This window comes from Thamnophis sirtalis, unplaced genomic scaffold, assembly GCF_051295495.1.
Source record: "Thamnophis sirtalis isolate CommonGarterSnake01/CBP01778 unplaced genomic scaffold, rThaSir2_p1.2 scaffold_2, whole genome shotgun sequence".
NCBI lineage: Eukaryota > Metazoa > Chordata > Lepidosauria > Squamata > Natricidae > Thamnophis > Thamnophis sirtalis.
In genome coordinates this window covers 141,928,564-141,947,355 of record NW_028261382.1, presented here as the reverse complement: position 1 = coordinate 141,947,355, position 18,792 = coordinate 141,928,564, and the positions used below count along the sequence as shown (strand labels likewise).

Genomic DNA, 18,792 nt, shown 5'->3' with positions numbered 1-18,792 from the left:
AGGCGAGTTGTTGTTTGGTATGAAAATGCAGCAGACGTTGAGCTAGATTTGATTAGACTTCAACGTGCAAAAGAGAAAGAAGCGGAGAGGTCGCCCCCCGCCAGTTCAAAAAGCCCCATTCAGCATCAGGAGTGAAGGGAGGGGAAGCTCCGCCAGCAAGACCAAGTCTTTCACATGCTTCCGTTGTGGAAAGGGAGGCCATCGCGCCGTGGATTGCCGCGTTAAACTTCCCCCGACCACCCCACCCCCTACCAAGAGGGAGGGGAAGGCAAGCAAGGCCCCGGGAAAGAAGAAGGAAGCTGCGAACGCTGCTGAAAATGCCCCCCAGCGTTTCCAGCCAGAGGTGGAGGAGGAAGCGGACGTGACCACCAGCTCCTCTGATGAATCCGATGACGATGCTTCGCCTCGTTGGGTGAGTTCAAATAAAGGCCCCATGTTAATCCCAATTGAGCTAAGGGTGCCACCTGCTGGTGCGATGGAGCAGCTTTCCGCTCTCCTCGACTCGGGCTGCTCTAGATGTATGATTAGTCCAGCAATGGTTGAAAAACTGGGTTTGAAGTTGAGGACTTTGAAAACCCCTATTGTTTTTTGCCAGATCGATGGGTCCATTGCAGGTGGGGGCCCAGCCCATTTTTACACTGAACCTCTAGAAATGAAAATGGGCACCCATTTAGAGTTAATCTCTTTTATTGTGGCACCTGGGATGGACAGACCCCTTATTTTGGGACTCCCCTGGCTTCGTAAATGGAACCCACGTATTAACTGGAGGGAGGGGTGGCTGCGCATTCGGACCAGCACAGCCCCAGACGGGGAGGTCGAAGCCTCAGAGCTGGCTGGCTCCAGCCCCACTTTGGCCACCGGGGGCCAGGAGAGAATTGAGGGGGAAGAGAAGATTCCAAAGGAATATTGGGACCTGAAAGGAGTTTTTAGTGAAAAATCTTCCGATAAGCTTCCGCCCCACAGGCCCACTGATTGCTCCATCGAGATTTTGCCTGGGGTAGCGCTTCCAAAACCCCAAATATATTCTATGTCACCCAGAGAGATGGAGGAAATGAGGAAGTTTATTGACAAGAACTTGCAAAGGGGTTTCATTGAACCAGCCAGACCCAAGGTGGCTGCCCCTGTACTATTCAGAGAAAAGAAAGATGGCTCTCTTCGTCTCTGCGTGAATTTTAAGAACCTTAATTCAATCTCATCCCAAAATCTCTACCCCTTGCCTCTGATGAAGGACATGCTGGCCCAATTGGGGAAGGGCCGCATTTTTACTAAACTGGACTTATGGGAGGCATACTATAGGGTCCGGATTAAGGAGGGGGACGAGTGGAAGACTGCTTTCAACTGCCCCCTGGGTTGTTTCCAGTTCTGTGTAATGCCCTTTGGCCTGCAGGGAGTGCCTGCAGTCTTCATGCAGTTAATTAATGAGGTTTTGCATGACCACCTCTACAAGGGCGTTATCGTATATTTGGATGATATCCTTATTTACACGCAAACACATGACGAACACGTCAAGTTGGTCCGCACTGTCCTAAAGAAACTCCGAGCCACGGAGCTTTATGCCAAGTTATCCAAATGTGAATTTCACCAGGAGAAGATAGACTACCTTGGCTATCGTATCTCCCAAGTCAAAGCGGTCACTGAGTGGGAGGTGCCCCGTACACACAGGCAGTTGCAGAAGTTTTTGGGTTTTGCCAATTTCTATCGTCAGTTTATCCCTTCTTTTGCCAAGATTGCACTTCCCATCACTAATTTGTTGAAGTCCAAAGGTGGGCCGAAACCCAAGCCTAGCAAGACATTGAATTGGACCATGGAGTGTCAAGCTGCTTTTGAGAAATTGAAACGACTTTTTGCTGAGGAGCCGGTCCTGAAGCACCCAGACATGGACAAGCCATTCGTGGTTCAAGCTGATGCCAGCGACGTGGCGGTGGGGACCGTATTGCTTCAGACCAACGACCAAGGTAAATTACAACCTTGTGCCTACACCTCTCGTAAACTCACGGACACAGAGACGTTGGGCAATCTGGGAGAAAGAAGCATTTGCTGTTCGTTGGGCTTTGGCCACATGGTGCCATTTCCTGGAGGGCGCTAAGCACCCGTTTGAGGTGTGGACTGTCCATAAAAACTTGGAGGCTTTGAGGACTCCCAGGCGGCTCTCCCCTAAGCAGATGCGCTGGGCTCAGCATTTCAATCGTTTTAATTTCACGCTTAAGTACATCCCGGGGGGAAGAACTTCATGGCTGATGCTTTGTCCAGGCTCCCTCAATACAACTGCTCTAAGCTCAGCATTGTCCAGCCCGTTGTTCCCATGTCAAGCCTCGCTGCTCCTGTTGTAACTAGACAACAGACACGCTCTAAGGTGGACGTGTCTCAGGATTTTCTTTCCGACCTCAAGAAGGCCCTTCCTCAGAATGATTGGTTCCAGCAGCATCAAGGTGAATGCACCATGAGGGATGATTTGCCATGGATTGGGGTGAAGCTTTACGTCCCTGCCTCTCTTCGTCTAGTTGTTCTCCAATGGGCTCATGATTCCAAATTGGCGGGGCACTTTGGCTTTGTGAAGACGCTGCATCTTGTGAAATGGCAGTTTTGGTGGCCCACTTTGAAGAAGGACATTGAGCTTTATGTCGCCAGCTGTCCCATTTGTGCGGCTGCTAAATGCCCGCCGGGGAAACCACAGGGTTTGCTCCAGACTGTAGCTCGCCCTGTCGCCCCGTGGAAGGAGATTTCCATGGACTTCATTGTCGAACTTCCTGAGAGCCAGGGGCACACTGTCATATGGGTGGTTACTGACTTATTCTCCAAGCAAGTTCATTTTATACCTTGCCCAAGGATTCCTTCTGCGAAATCCCTCACTAAACTATTCATTTCTCACATTTACCGTTTGCACCGAGTGCCTGATCGCATCATTTCTGATAGGGGCGTGCAATTCACCTCGGTCTTCTGGAAAGAATTTCTTAAGCGCATTGGCTCCGCCCAAGGCTTAAGCTCCGCCCACCACCCTCAGACTAATGGGGTTTGTGAGAGAACTAATTCTGTTCTGGAACAATATTTACGTTGTTTCATCAACTACCAGCAAGATTATTGGGTGGACTTGTTGCCGCACGCGGAAGTGGCTTATAATAATTCTGTACATAGCAGCACTGGTTTCACCCCTTTCAGAGTTGTGTTTGGCCAAGACTTTGTTCCTATTCCCGAAGTTCCTCTTGAGCAGTCGCAGGTTTCATCCATCTCCGAGTGGAGTGAGCATTTGCGACATATTTGGCCTTTGGCACTTCGTACATTGGACGTTGCATCGCGCGCATAAGAAACAGGCTGATAAGAAACGTGCTCAACCTTATCAGTACAAGGTGGGTGATCAAGTTTATCTATCCACAAAGTTCCTTCAAACTACACAGAAATCCAAGAAGTTGGGGCCTAAGTATGTGGGCCCGTTTCCCATCATCAAAGTCATCAATCCTGTTTCAGTTCGCTTGCAGCTGCCCAAGCACCTCAACCATGTGTATCCTGTTTTTCACATTAATCTCATTAAACCTGTTTGTTTTTCATCTTTACGTCTGCCGGTGGATCCGCCACCTGCCCCCCTGTTGATTGATGGTGAACAGCATTTTGAGGTTCGGGAAATTTTGGACTCTCGCAAACGGCAGAATCGGATTCAGTACCTGGTGGCTTGGAAGCATTTTCCCCCATCTCATGCCGAGTGGGTGGACAAGTCCCATCTCCGGGCTCCCCAGCTGCTCCACCAGTTCTATTCTGCTTATCCTGACAAGCCCTAGTTGTCCCTCCTTCCTGACTTTTTCTCTCTTCCCCCCCTGTTTTTCTTTTTCCAGGCACTCGGTGCAAACGGTAAATGTGAGAAATGAATAGTTTAGTGAGGGATTTCGCAGAAGGAATCCTTGGGCATTTGCTTTCGCGCCTAAATAATCAGTCTTCGCTTTGCTATGCTTCTGTTCATTTATAATTAGTAAAAGTACACATGATTTCTATCAATGGAGTCTTGTGGTTTTCTTTCCTGATTATCCAAATGAAGGAGTGCTGACAGTTCCCTTGTGGGGATCTTGTTTAATGAGCACTGTCCTTCCTGGTATTAGCAACTGTGGGTGTCTGTTGCTAGCAGCTGATTCATTTATGATGCTAGGCATTCATGCATTGATTTTAGTTTTTTTAACCATTAGGTGTGGATCATGTTCAGACTACATGTTGTCTGGGTGTCCAGGCCAGATACTGTTTGGCTCTTCATGATATTGACCCACAGTTGGATGTCTGCTACTGTAATTGTGACTAGTACCTGGTCTGCTATCAGATCCTGAAGCTTCCTTATCTAGATTCAAAGCAGTTCATTTGTTTGAGTTTTGGTGGTAGTAGAGATTGTTATGAGATCTCTGTTGGTATTTTCTAGCATACTATCTGATGGTACACCTCCGTTGGGACTTGGTTATTAGTTTTGAGGATTTATTGTAGTTAGTTTATCTATGACCTTATGTCTCATATCAGCTGATTTACTCTGTAATAGAGTGAGTGGCAGTGATGTTCCAGCTTCACCACTGAAGTATACCTTTCAGAGATCCTGGAGCACTGGGGAACTGCCAGAGGACTGGAAAAGAGCTGATGTGGTTCCCATCTTCAAAAAAGGGAAAAAAATAGATCCAGTAAACTATAAATCTATCAGCCTGACCTCAATACCAGAGAAGATTCTGGAAAAGATAATCAAGCAATGAATTAGCAAACACCTAGAAGTAAACAAAATAATAGCCAACATGGGTTTGTTAAAAATAGATCATGCCAGACTAATCTTATTGCATTCTTTGACAAAGTGACAAAATTAGTGGACCAGAGGAATGCTGTGAATATAATTTACTTGGACTTCAGCAAGGCATTTGATAAAGTGGACCATAACCTACTACTAGATAAAGTAGAAAAATGTGGGTTAGACAGCATCACCACCAGATGGATTCATAACTGGCTGACCAACTGCACTCAATGGGTAGTCCTCAATGGAACTGCATCTACATGGAGGGAGGTATGCAGTGGAGTACCCCAAGGCTCTGTTTTAGGCCCAGTACTCTTCAACATCTTCATCAATGATCTGGATGAGGGGATAAATGGGGAACTCATCAAATTTGCAGATGACACCAAGATGGCAGGAATAGCTAACACTCCAGAAGACAGGCTTAAGATACAGAAGAATCTTGACAAACTTGAACATTGGGCACTATCTAACAAAATGAAATTCAATGGTGAAAAAAGTAAGGTTCTACATTTAGGCAAGAAAAACAAAATTCACCGATACAGTATAGGTGGTACCTTGCTCAATAGTAGTAACTATGAAAGGGATCTTGGAATCCTAGTGGACAACCATTTAAATATGAGCCAGCAGTGTGCAGCAGCTGCCAAAAAAGCCAACACAGTTCTAGGCTGCATAAACGGAGGGATAGAATCAAGATCACGTGAAGTGTTAATACCACTTTATAATGTCTTGGTAAGGCCACACTTGGAAAACTGCATTCAGTTTTGGTCGCACGATGTAGAAAAGATGTGGAGGCTCTAGAAAGAGTGCAGAGAAGAGCAACAAAGATGATTAGGGGATTGGAGGCTAAAACATATGAAGAATGGTTGCAGGAACTGGGTATGTCTAGTTTAATGAAAAGAAGGACTAGGGGAGACATGATAGCACTGTTCCCTCTAAGGTGCGCGCCTGCGCGGCCGCGCACATGCCTGCAATTCCCCGCGCAGTCGTTTCCAATTGCCGCGCAGAGGCACGTGGGGCAGGTATTCTGGACACGAACTACAGAGCGATCGCAATCAAAACCTCCTCCAGCTAAACCTTTTACATTGCCGCCCGACTTCAGGATTCTCTAATCAGTGTAGGTTGAAAAGAAAAACGGGAAAGGGATCTTAAAGATTTAAAACTCTGGAGCAGTTTTCACGGGGAATTAGAAGAGTCAGAGAGCCCTGCTGCTGTCTGGAGTTTTTTCCTCCCTCCCTCTCAGACCTGCCTGCAAGATCGGCTAATTTGCTATTGCCTGGGCTGACTGACTCTCCCCGGTTACATTTAGCAACAATGTAGCTTTTTGAGCTATTTTTCTCCCTCCTCAGCCCCGCCCGACTTCAGGATTCTCTGTGATTCTGTGTAGATTCTGTAAAGAAAAAAGGAAGGAGGAGGGAGGGGGATCTTAAAGATTTAAGTTTGGAGCAGTTTTCACGGGGAATTAGAAGAGTCAGAGAGCCCTGCTGCTGTCTGGAGTTTTTTCCTCCCTCCCTCTCAGACCTGCCTGCAAGATCGGCTAATTTGCTATTGCCTGGGCTGACTGACTCTCCCCGGTTACATTTAGCAACAATGTAGCTTTTTGAGCTATTTTTCTCCCTCCTCAGCCCCGCCCGACTTCAGGATTCTCTGTGATTCTGTGTAGATTCTGTAAAGAAAAAAGGAAGGAGGAGGGAGGGGGATCTTAAAGATTTAAGTTTGGAGCAGTTTTCACGGGGAATTAGAAGAGTCAGAGAGCCCTGCTGCTGTCTGGAGTTTTTTCCTCCCTCCCTCTCAGACCTGCCTGCAAGATCGGCTAATTTGCTATTGCCTGGGCTGGCTGACTCTCCCCGGTTACATTTAGCAACAATGTAGCTTTTTGAGCTATTTTTCTCCCTCCTCAGCCCCGCCCGACTTCAGGATTCTCTGTGTAATAAAAATTCCAGTCCCACGTTGTAACGAAGGAGTACCTATATTTGATGATAACTCATTGGGATTTTCAAAGTCATTGAGAATATTTTTGCTTTTAATCTAATTAAACTTCAGTTTAAAATAGTGACTTCCACAGAGCAAACTAAAACCACTACTTTATAAACAAAAGGAAGGTGTTTTTTTCTCTTATTTGGTTATGGTAGAGCCATTTTAATAATCTATATTTGCAAGTAGTATGCAGTTTTGCAGTAGTAGTAGGTTACTGAAACCCTCTGTACAGAAAGGAGCAAATTCCCACAAATTTTTAAACAATCAACAAGCATTGTTGAACATGAGGCAATAAATCCTTGAGTTTACAAATTAACGATGGAAGAAAACTCTTAGATGTGAATGAGACTTTAATTATGGTTATTTTAATAATTTTACTCATTTAAAATAGCAAATTGCATATAATACATTCACAGAAGCATACAGTGTATAGACAACTTTTGCAATTGAATGTTGTTAACTCATTAAAATGAAGTATCTCAAGTGAAATTCATTAAAATGAAGTATATCAAACATTTACTATTTTAATATTAGTGGTATTAAGTGCCATTTATATATTCATTTCAAAGCTCTTTTTTATTTAATCCAAAATGAATTTGAAAAGATAATTGTAATAATTGATAAACCCTAACCCTATAGGTACATCATCAGTCAGTGCTGATGTCAAAACGTAAAGCTGGAGTAAATGTTGTTACGAAGAAAAAGTGCAGCTGGAAGTTTAAACTAGAATGGTTGGAAGAGTTAGTAGAAACTGAACTGCCAACTTCGTCTAGAAAACAGTTAACAAAACTGGGTGATATCTTCACTTATCGTGAAAGTAGTGATGACATTGTTTGCCAAATATGCCAAGAAGCTTGTACAGGTGGCACATTCGCCACTGGAAAACGATGGAACGATTGGAAAATTGATTATTTGAAGCGTCATATCAATCAGAAGATTCACCTGGATTCGATCACTAAACTACGATGCCAGAAATCTGGAGGGCTGCCGAGGCTACTGACTGAAAGTGCAGAAGACAAAGCGAACAGAAAAGAAGTTTCACTGCGCAGAAATGCTAATGCTGATGAAGTCAAAATTTTGATTGATAATGTGTTGCTGGCCATAAACATGAATGTGTCAATGTTATCAGTCAAAGCCATACATGACCACATAGGCAAGTATGTGTCCATTCCAGAGAGCTGGCGCAGCAAGAATTATGGCTTTGAGTTTGTGGAGTGCATCAATGCAGTTGTTCAGAAAGAAGTCATGCATGATCTACGTAATGCCAGTTGTCATACTCTTATTGCTGATGAAAGCACCGATGTATCAGTCACCAAAATGTTGATTTTGTATGCGAAATTCCGCCCGTCTAATGCTGCAATTTATAAGACCGTGTTTGCAGGAATTTTACAGTTGTCAACATGCGACAGCACAGCAATCACAGCAGCCATAAAAGAGTTCTATGCTACAAACAATATCAATCTTCAAAAGATGGTAATGTTTACGTCAGACGGTGCGTCTGTGATGCTGGGTAAGCATAATGGTGTGGCTGCTCAGCTTCGTCGAGATATATCCCATTTGGTTGAACAGCACTGTGTGGCACATCGGGAAGACCTGGGGATTGATGATGCATGTAAACACATCTCACTTATGAAAGACATTGAGACTTTACTGCGCACTGTGTACACACTATTCTGCCGCTCTTCTGTGAAGAAAACGGCATTTGCAGAACTAGCAGAAGTTCTTGACTGTGAAGCAGTAGCCTTCAGACCGTTGAATGAAGTACGATGGCTTTCCAGACATTTTGCCTTGAGAGCACTAATAAAAAACATTACAGTTTTGCTTGAATACTGTAAAGAGCAAGCAGAATCACACAGTGACCCAGTATGTAAATATTGTTACAAAAAGTTGACGGATCCACAGATTCGTGCTGCATTGATTGTGTTTGATGACGTTGTTAGCGAATTAGCCCAGTTGAACAAGTTGTTGCAAAGAAGCAACCTGACACCAATAGAAGCTGTTCAGTTTGTGAAGGCCAGAATAGCCAAGCTTCGCCTGCAGTATTTAGGTGAAACGGTTTACTGGAATAACGAAGCTCGCGAATATATGGAGAGCAACCCAGACATTGACACGGCTCCTATACTCAGATTTATTGAACGTTTGTGCTTGCATCTTGACAGTCGTTTTCCAGACAATGAGCTGACAGATTGGAATATATTCGAAACTGCTGCTCTGTCGAATGTGAATTCTTTTAATTTTGGGGAAACTGAGATTGCAACTCTGGTTGGAAAATACCAGCATTTCTTTGACGATTTGGATGAAGTCAGCATCACATCAGCTGTACAATCACAATATCGTGACTTCAGATTTCTGGTGTCAGAGAAATTCAAGTCTGGATTAATGCACTCATTTGATGATGTAGTTCAGTTTGTACTAAGAGAGCAACAGTTTGGATTGCTGTCATGTCTGCTGGACATCTGCGCAACATTCCAAGCATCAAGCGCCGATTGTGAGCGAGGTTTCAGCTTGATGAATGCCATCAAGACCAAAGCTCGCAATCGGCTGCAAACTGAGCACTTGGATATGCTGATGCGAATCCGATCTTACCAGACTTCAGTGGTGCAGATTGATCTTGACAAAGTGTACTCGGAATGGTTGTTAAAGAAAGACAGACGTGAGAAACTTTAAGATGAGATAGACTTTCAGTGAATAACAGTGTACATTACTGTAAACACTATACATAATTTTAATATTTTAATAATATAAGTGATACTGATATATAACACTTTTAATTAAACGTGCACCTTGAATAAATATAACTTTGACTTTCAAATAACACTGATTTCGTTGTTGTCTTGGGTGACATCTGTTAAAAAAATTCAGGTGCTCAGGCATGAAAATGTGCCGCTCAAACACTATACTTTTCCGCTCACACTGAAAAAAAATTAGAGGGAACATTGCATGATAGCAGTGTTCCAATATCTCAGAGGTTGCCACAAAGAAGAGGGAGTCAAACTATCCTCCAAAGCATCTGAGGGCAGAACAAGAACTAATGGGTGGAAACTAATCAAGGAGAGAAGTAACTTAGAACTGAGGAGAAATTTCCTGACAGTTAGAACAATTAATCAGTGGAACAGCTTGCTTCCAGAAGTTGTGAATGCCCTAACACTGGAAGCCTTTAAGAAGATGTTGGATAGCCATTTGTCTGAAATGGTGTAGGGTTTCCTGCCTAGGCAGGGCGTTGACTAGAAAACCTCAAAGTCCCTTCCAACTGTGCTATTGTATTATTGTATTGTATTAGCTATACATTCCATTGTTCTTCTGGGTCTTCTTGAGTCAATGTTGTAATATGTACTTGCTCTATCTCAAATTGTAATTACAGCTTCCTCTTCATTATGTTGAAGAATTAGATAACAAGCTATTCCTCAGTTTTTATGGATATCAATCTGCTGTCCACCCATGTCATTAATTTCATATATCCCATTTCCTGTTGTGGTAGCATTACATCAATTCCAGATTCTCTTGTCTTGTTCATGTATGGTGTGTTCCAGTAGCCCACATGTCATTAGATTGTTCTGGTTTTCCAACATGTGGCATGGACTTTGTTCATCAGGGTAACTTCCAAGCTGATATCACTCTTAATTCTTGTCACTTTCATTTCTTGAGCTAGGCAGGTTTTTAGGAGGTATTTGCTCACCAATGGGTAAGATACCCATGGGTAAGATAGGACACCAATAGATAAGAGTAATACCAGTCAAGATTAGTGTCCAGCATCAAAAGGTGGCACTCTATTCTCGATGTTATCTAGCCACCGCAATTGTGTGTGTGTGTGTGTGTGTTCGCAAAGACATACACATACAAACAGACATGCACGCACACATATACAATTTATAAAGCCATCATCATTAATTGTGATTCTGGATGGTGTACAACCTACAATTAAAACAATTTCAGCACTTTTAAAATACTTAAAAAATAATGCAAGATTTCAAGAGAATATCTCTTTAAATACAGTGAAATGGAAATGTTCCATAAAATCATAAATCATTCAACAATTTGGTTGTACCTTAATTCTACAAGAATTAATATATACCAAAACTATATGGTATAGAAAAAAAAAACCAGAATGCTTATTTCATGAAGAAAGCAGAAGACATGTATTGAGTTCTTCGCCCTAATAATGTTGGAGCTCCACAATGAAGTATTTTGAAATAAGATATTTTCATCCTTCTTCACTTTGGTTTATATAACTATGATTTTGAAGGCTGCTGAAGATCCTGTTGACTGTGTAAGCTATTGTCCAATTTCCTTGTTAAAGGTTAATGTAAAAATATGCATCCGTCAAGCCTGACATGTAGATTACAGATGATGCTTTGATTTTCCCACATGGACAGTCTTTTTTTAAATGTCACCAGACATCTCATTAAGTTAGAAGTGTAAAATGGGTGAGAACATTAACTCAAATGATATGGCCTTGTTGCCCTTATTTTAGTTCAGCATCCTTATTTTTTATTGATTTAGTGTTTCAAATATCATTGTGGTTTAAATATGCAAATGTATTTTTGATTTCTATGTCACAAATTAACCGCTATGTAGAATTGTAGATGTATTAAGAATTGGTGATGACTATTTTCACATGGAGAGACCTTCAACCGAGCCGAGGTGGCGCAGTGGTTAGGGTGCAGTACTGCAGGCCACTTCAGCTGACTGTGATCTGCAGTTCAACGGTTCAAATCTCACCGGCTCAAGGTCGACTCAGCCTTCCATCCTTCCGAGGTGGGTGAAATGAGGACCCAGACTGTGGGGGCAAGTTGCTGACTCAATTTGCTAAAAAAATCTGTAAATCGCTTAGAGAGGGCTGAAAGCCCCATGAAGTGGTATATAAGTCTAATAAATAAATAATAAATAAATAAGACAGGTGGCACAATCTTTGGAAGGAAGGCATGAATATCAAACAGTGTCTCCACATGATTGTTCTGTTACCTGGAAATGGGATTTAAAATTCAGGTTATGGTAGGGTGACCAGACGTCCCGCATCTGGTGGGACAGGCACGACTTTTCATCAATTTTCCCGTGTCCCGCCCGGTTCTCAAAAAACCCCGCTTTATTTTGGGGCTTGCTGGCTCCCCCGCCCATCAGCTGCCGCTAGCTCGCTCGTTAGTTCCCCCATCTATTTCTAAAAATCTAAGCCAGCCCAGCCTGCCGCTCACTGATTGGCCTGGACTCCAGCCAATCAGTGAGCTGGCTGGGATGGAAAACGTGGCGTGCTTAAAGTTTTCCATCCCAGCCAGCTCACTGATTGGCTGGAGTCCGCTTAGTATGCAGCATGAGTTGCAGGAGTCTCCATTTCATTTCGCCTTCGTGGCGAAATGCTTTGTTTGCTTTGTTTTGCTGCTTCACTGGTGAGTAAACTGGGAATTAGTAACCTGCGCGGGGTTAGTGAAACAGCTGCCGCCGCCCTCCTCCCCTTCCCTGTGTGCGAGAAAGGCGCCCGCTTGCCAAGCGCCGCCGCGCTGGTTCCTTCGCGCTCCTCCCACCCCTCTGCCTCCTCAGACCTCCACGCAAGAGCGGCGGAGTGAACGAGCGGCCACGGCTGTCGTTTTAAATGAGGCTCCACTCGCTGCTCATCCTGTTCCGAGCTGGGAAAGGGGCGCTTTGGCAGGGCTTCCGCAGCGCCCCCAAGGACCGTCACGCGAGGTCGTCGTCGGCTGCTGCTGCCGCTGCTGAGGACCTTTAGTAACCTGCACGGGGTTAGTGAAAAAGCCTTCGCCACCCTCCTCCCCTGCGAGTAAGGCGCCCGCTTGCCAGCCCGCACCAGCCCGCTCACCCTTGGGCTCCGGGGGCAGCACCTTCCCAGCTCCGCCGCTGCCGTGCTGCTTCCTTCGCGCCCTGCGGAGTTTTCCCTGTGTCTGCCAGGTCGCGCCCGTCCTGTGTGTGAGAAACTCTGCAGGGCGCGGCAGCGGCGGAGCTGGGAAGGTGCTGCCCCCGGAGCCCAAGGAGCACCCATCCTGTGTGCAAGAAAGGCGCCTGCTCGCCAGCCCGCGCCAGCCCGCTCACCCTTGGGCTCCGGGGACAGCACCTGCCCAGCTCCGCCGCTGCCACGCTGCTTCCTTCGCGCCCTGCGGAGTTTTCCCTGTGTCTGCCAGATCGTGCGAGAAACTCCGCAGGGTGCGAAGGAAGGCGCTGGGGAGGTGCTGCCCCCGGAGCCCAAGGGTGGGCGGGTGGACTGGTGAGCGGGCACCTTTGTCTCCCAGGTTGTGCCCATCCTGTGTGTGAGAAAGGCGCCCGCTCGCCAGCCCACAAAGGAAGGTGCTGGGAAGGTGCTGCCCCCGGAGCCCAAGGGTGGGCAGGCGGACTGGCGAGCAGGTGCCTTTGTCTCCCAGGTTGTGCCCGTCCTGTGTGCGAGAAAGGCACCCACTCGCCAGCCCACGCCAGCCCGCTCACCCTTGGGCTCCGGGTGCAGCACCTTCCCAGCTCCGCCGCTGCCACGCTGGTTCCTTTGCGCCCTGCAGAGTTTTCCCTGCGTCTGCCAGATCGCGCCCGTCCTGTGTGCGAGAAACTCCGCAGGGCGAGAAGGAAGGCGCTGCTCTTCTCTGCCCTCCGTGTGGTGTTGGGCCTTTTTTTCACCGTCAGCGGGGGATTGCCGGAGACGCCCACCGGCAGATGGTGAGCGGGGCGCCTCCGAGGCGGGATGGGAAACTAGTCCGGACGCAGAAGTAGGGAAGGGAGGGAGCGCAGCGCTAATGGAGGATGCTCTTTCTCCGTCGCGATCTCCTCTTTTTATCTGTGACCACGAGCTGTTTCTTGTATGCTGCAAGGAGAGGCAGAAGCCAAGAAGAGCCGGGCCTGCCTTCTCGCTACCCTCGCTCCGCCCTGGTCACCAGGGATGGGGACAGCTCTCCGCTAGACTCGCTGCCAAACTGGACGGGGAAAGGAGAAAGCTGTTTCCACCAGCCGAAGTCAGAACCATGCTGTGACCAAAGTTTGGAGAAAAATGGTTTTGTGTGTGTGTGTGTGTGTGAGTGAGTGTGTGTTTGATTGAGCGAGGGATCCAGTAAGGGAACTGCGCCTATTTAGAAAAGGTAAATTATTGCAAACATGATCAGTCGAAGATAAGTACGGGGACAGGTTGGGTGGTAGAGAGAAAGTGATAAAAGAGTGGGAGAGAGGAAGAAAAAAGAGGGGAGAGAGACAGAAAGAGACAGAGAAGGAGAGAGAAAGTGACAAAGAGGAGAGAGAAGGGAGAAGGAGAGAGAAAGTGATAGAAGAATGGAAAAGGAGGAGAAAGAGAAGAGAGACAAAGAGAAAGAGGGTGAGAGAGAGAAAGAGACAAAGGAGAGAGAAGAGAGAAGGAGAGAGAAACTGACAGAAGAATGGAAAAGAAGGAGAGAGAAAGAGAAGAGAGACAAAGAGAAAGAGGATGAGAGACAGAAAGAGACAAAGAGGAGAGAGAAGGGAGAAAGAAAGAATAAGTGAAGGAAGAATGGAAAAGAAGGAGAAAGAAGAGAGACAAAGAGAAAGAGGATGAGAGAGACAGAGAGAGAGAGAGAAGAGAGGAAGAGGAAAGAGTAGGAGAGAACATCTCATTTCAACCCTGAGATGCAAATATTCTCTTTGATTGGTAATTTTATTTGCCCATTTACTATCCAATACTTTCATTTCTCCTTAAGTTCATGAAGAATTCCCTTCTTTTTATTGAATTTATCACAATACCTTGAGAACAACTTTTTCAGCATAGCTTTACAGCTATTTAAAATATATAGTAATTTAGGTCAGGTTTTCAGAACATTAGTCTATTTATAAGTCAATGGTTGCGACCATTTTTCACACTTAGTGACCGTTGCAGCATCCTCATGGTCACGTGATCACAATTTTGTTTGGCAACAGATTCGTATTTATGCTGGTTTCAGTGTCCTGGGGTGACCTTTTGACAAAATATAATTTTTTTAATCAAGCCCCCCCCCCCCCCGGTCAATGGTGTCCCTCTTTACCAATCTGAAAATCTGGTCACCTTAGGTTATGGCCATAATTCATCCAGTACCTTTGTGACATTTTCAACAGTTCAAGGACTCTTAAAAGTCTATGTCAGCCTTTGAACTACCTGGAAAAACCTGCTTGGATGATTTTCTATGAAAAACAGGGGAAGAGGGGGAAAATATTTTGCTGTTCCTTCACTGCCATGGCATAGGTTGCTCTATGTGTTCATTTCTGCTTTTGGTTTTATGCCAGCAGTATAAAACCAAAAATGTGCACTCTTCATTTCCTGTAGTTCTTCAGTGGACCTATCACCAGTGAGCTGACATAATATCTTTAGAAGCCAATTGATTAATTGCCCAGGATAGCTTGATATTCAAGTAAATCAGCAATGCCTTAATTGCAAGGTCTGGCATATCAGCAAGCTTTCCTACATTGAATTTTGAAATTTCCTCTTTCCCCCACCAAAGCAATAAGTCTTTGTAGCCAGGCCTGGAAAACCAACCCTGTAACTTCTGCAGAAGAAAGAAATATTTATCTACTGTAGCTACCGAGCTGATGATCCATCCATGGCAAATGAACCAAAACTGATTACTTCACTTAAGGAGCACCTTCACCAGTGCAGAAAATCACATTAAATGTGTAACAATTGGGGGAAGATATTATTTGAGATAAATTTATGACTAATGTTGGGGGACATGACCTTCTGAGATTCTTCTTAAAAACAGTGTCAACAAATATATTTAAGCACTCACATAAAACAATTGTAGGGTCCTTCTCAGCTTAGTTAGAGAGGCCACTGGTCATTCTATACTATCAGGATCCTGATTCTGTTTCAGTCACCCAATTTGAATCACATAAATTTAGAAATCTTGGTTTTGGTAAGACAAATTACTACTTGTATCCTGTGTCTCCATACCCTTTATATCTCTACTTCTGAACAAAGAAACCTTGGGAGAATCTGAGACCAGATGGTACTACTCATCTTTCCCAATGATCTGTCTGTCTGTCTGTCTCTGTCTCTGTCTCTCTCTCTCTTTCTCTCTCTCTCACACACACACGCACACACACCCCTTTTATTCTGGATCAAGTCTTTCAGGATCTATTTTACCACCAATCTGGCATTTAACAGAAGAGAAACATCAGAAAACAAACAGACTGAGGACAAACCAAAGATGGTAACAATAAAAAAAAGCTGTGACAGCAGCAACAGCAGCAGCAAAAATGCTCTTTTAGCCATGTCCACTGAGCCACTATGCCAGGCCATACAAACAAGAAGCAGAAAACCTGAGCAGTGGTGATAGAAAGGCTGAAAATAATAGAGATGACACTGACCGCAAAAACAAAGGCTTGGCAAAACTGCTTGTGAACCATTCTATGAGATATATTGCACTATTTCTAGGCATACTGTGAATATAACACAAAATAGATTGCAGACTGCTTGTATTTTTGCATTTTAAGGTTTTAAAAACAATGAAAATTGTCTATATGTAGTCTACTAGTCTTTTTACAAGAATATATTTCTGTCAAGTATTCAGTTCAGTCTCATTTCCTTAGCCTCTGTTAATAATATATATGTTATTCAATAACTCAATTCGCCCTTTGAGGTTCTGAAAATTCAGAATTAGTTTTGCTTGTTTGGGTTGTGCTGACAAGGTTTAACCATTGACAGTATTTCATTTGTATTATGCTCTAATTTACAAATGGGAATATGTGAAAAGCATTAATCTGTTGGGCAAGTTCTTTTGTGCTGTTTTCTTGTGCAGTAATGGAAAGAACCCTTAGAACTGCATCTAAGATTTCTGGTATAGCCAATATGCAGTAAACAACAACAGCAATGCAACTTCACCAACATAAAGTTGATACATTATCCTGCTTTTAAGTAACATGACCTTCATAGAAAAGCAGTTTTAAGGTCAAATTCAATTTAGGAATGTACCTATAACTACATCATCTTAATGACACACTGTTGCACACAAGGCATTTCTTTGCTATATAATGTAGATGCTGCTTTTCCAAATGTCTAGAAGACATTTGAACAGTGTGGAAATTGGTACTGGAGTAACCCATAGGACCATGATGGCGAATCTATGGCACATGTGCCACAGGAGGCATGCAGAGCCCTCACTGCGGGTACGTGAGTTGTTGCCCCAGCTCAGCTCCACTCTGTATGCATGTACGCCTCCTGCCGGCCATCTGATTTTTGGGTCTCTGCCCCACATACATGGGGAGTGGGGGGGGGCGTGGTGCATCTACCAGTGGCCCATTTTTGGTCCCAGGAGGCTGCAGAGAGGTCTACTAGACCCAAAATGGGGTGCAGGTGGGGGTATCGTGAGAGCATCCGTGGGGGGCAGGGTGAGCACAGGGGCGTCATGCATGCATGCTCAGAGACTGGGGAATATGGGGCATGTGTTGCACATGCATTACATTATTGGTGTGGGCGCACGCATGGAAACTGTCGCACATGTACATGCTTTTGGCACATGACGAAAAAAAGGTTAGCCATCACTGCCATAGGAGGAAGAAGGAGCCACAGAATCTCATCCTTTCCTCCACTGGGAAACTTCAATCTGGTCCCAGGTCTCCTTTTGACTAGAAGAAACTTTGACCTTTATAGAAATCTAGATACAAGCCTATTTATATTAGCGAATAATAATTTTAAAAAGGTTTGCTTTCAGGAGCACACAGTAGAATACCATTGATTTCCCTTTGCAACAAAAATGATTTAATTGTGTTTTTTAAAATGCTTTTTCAGTGTTACATAAAAGGGTTGTCTGCCAAGGGACTGTCAAGTATAATTACCAAGCTGCCTATTCGGTGTTGTTTATTTGCACATCCCATCTGAGATTAGTTTAAATGAATCTGCTATTCTTGAAAACTTGAGTGTCTGTCAGATGGAAGATAGAAGAAAAATGAGAATACAGCAGTTTATTTTTATTTAGGAATTGCCATATGCCGCCACCACTATCTAAAAAAATCTTCTGCATCAAAAATCTCAAATTTTGTATATTCCATTTGTAATATTCCCCTTTTGACAACTTGAAAGTTGGTACTAAGTTGGGGCTGAGAAAGGAGTCAATTTTTCCACATTCCTACATATTGTGACTCACCTGTTTAAAAAATAATTCCACCAAACCATAAAAATTTGGAGAGTTCATTAACTAATAAAACAGCAGACACAATTGACGTTAGATAGTTGCAGTAAAATATTATTTCACAACTAACCCCCAGTAGTCAGCAATATGTCCTCAATGTGAATATTTTTGCATGAACCATTTTTATATTCTTGGCTTTGAAAGCTGTTGCTATACAAGTGTAATATGTAGGCTTTTCTGAACAATCTCTATCCAAGCATAATTAAAATATGTGAGGTGTAATTGTAAAACTGCCATACAGTATTGCTTTTTGAATAGCTACCTGGTACACAAAAGTATAGTGTTGGTTTTGGCTATTTCTCTTGGTGTTCCACAACACTAAATGATTATTTAAAATAATAAATGGCTAAAATATTTTTAAAATATAAGAAATAAATAGGTGCACATTTTGGGAAGGTGATATAATTGTTCTGACCCTTTGGCTTCCCTTTGCACTTCTGATTTGAGTTCATGTGCTGGCCCATATGTTCTTGTAACTTGGTAGCTTTAGTGCTGATAGGACTCTATGGTGGAGAACCAGGTTATTATCAGTAGTTGGATGGTGGGGATTCCCTTATGATCATCTCTTATGATCAGCACTATCCTTCTTTGTGTTAGCCAATCTGGTGAAAGCCTGCAACAAGGAGTTGGTTCATCTGTGCTGCCACCTGTTCATGTACTGCTGTTAGCCAGTAGGTCTGGATCACGTGCTAGTCAGGTAATGTCCAGTTCTTCAAGTTTGTGACTCACTGTTGTACTTCTGCTACTGTGATGGTGACTGGTTCCTGTTCTGGGAGATTTCTGGGATCTGCTCCAGATCCCGCACCCAATTTGCACTGATATGTTTGTTTTCTTTCTTGCAAATGTTCTTCTAGTACTGTTCAGTTTTTGTTGTTGGTGGTTGTACTGATAGCAGGTTATTGCACTATAGTTGGGAGAATACCTTTGATGGTCTGAAAAATTGAACTTGGAAAAAACAACTTGCGA

The 18,792-nt window shown here is 44.0% G+C and overlaps 2 protein-coding genes across 3 annotated transcripts in view; both read left to right on the top strand.

The window, feature by feature from the left end:
• SNTG1 (syntrophin gamma 1) overlaps positions 1-18,792 on the top strand; it is a 299,119-nt gene that overhangs the window by 123,172 nt on the left and 157,155 nt on the right. The window lies entirely within an intron of this gene.
• LOC148049213 (zinc finger protein 862-like) lies at positions 6,725-9,533 on the top strand. Its single transcript, XM_087707073.1, has one exon. It carries the CDS (start codon positions 7,379-7,381, stop codon positions 9,383-9,385), a length of 2,007 nt encoding a protein of 668 aa, XP_087563199.1. The 5' UTR covers positions 6,725-7,378; the 3' UTR covers positions 9,386-9,533.

Excerpts from the sequence above, each read along its gene's own strand:
- LOC148049213 (XM_087707073.1), top strand. The coding sequence starts at position 7,379 with ATGTCAAAACGTAAAGCTGGAGTAAATGTTGTTACGAAGAAAAAGTGC.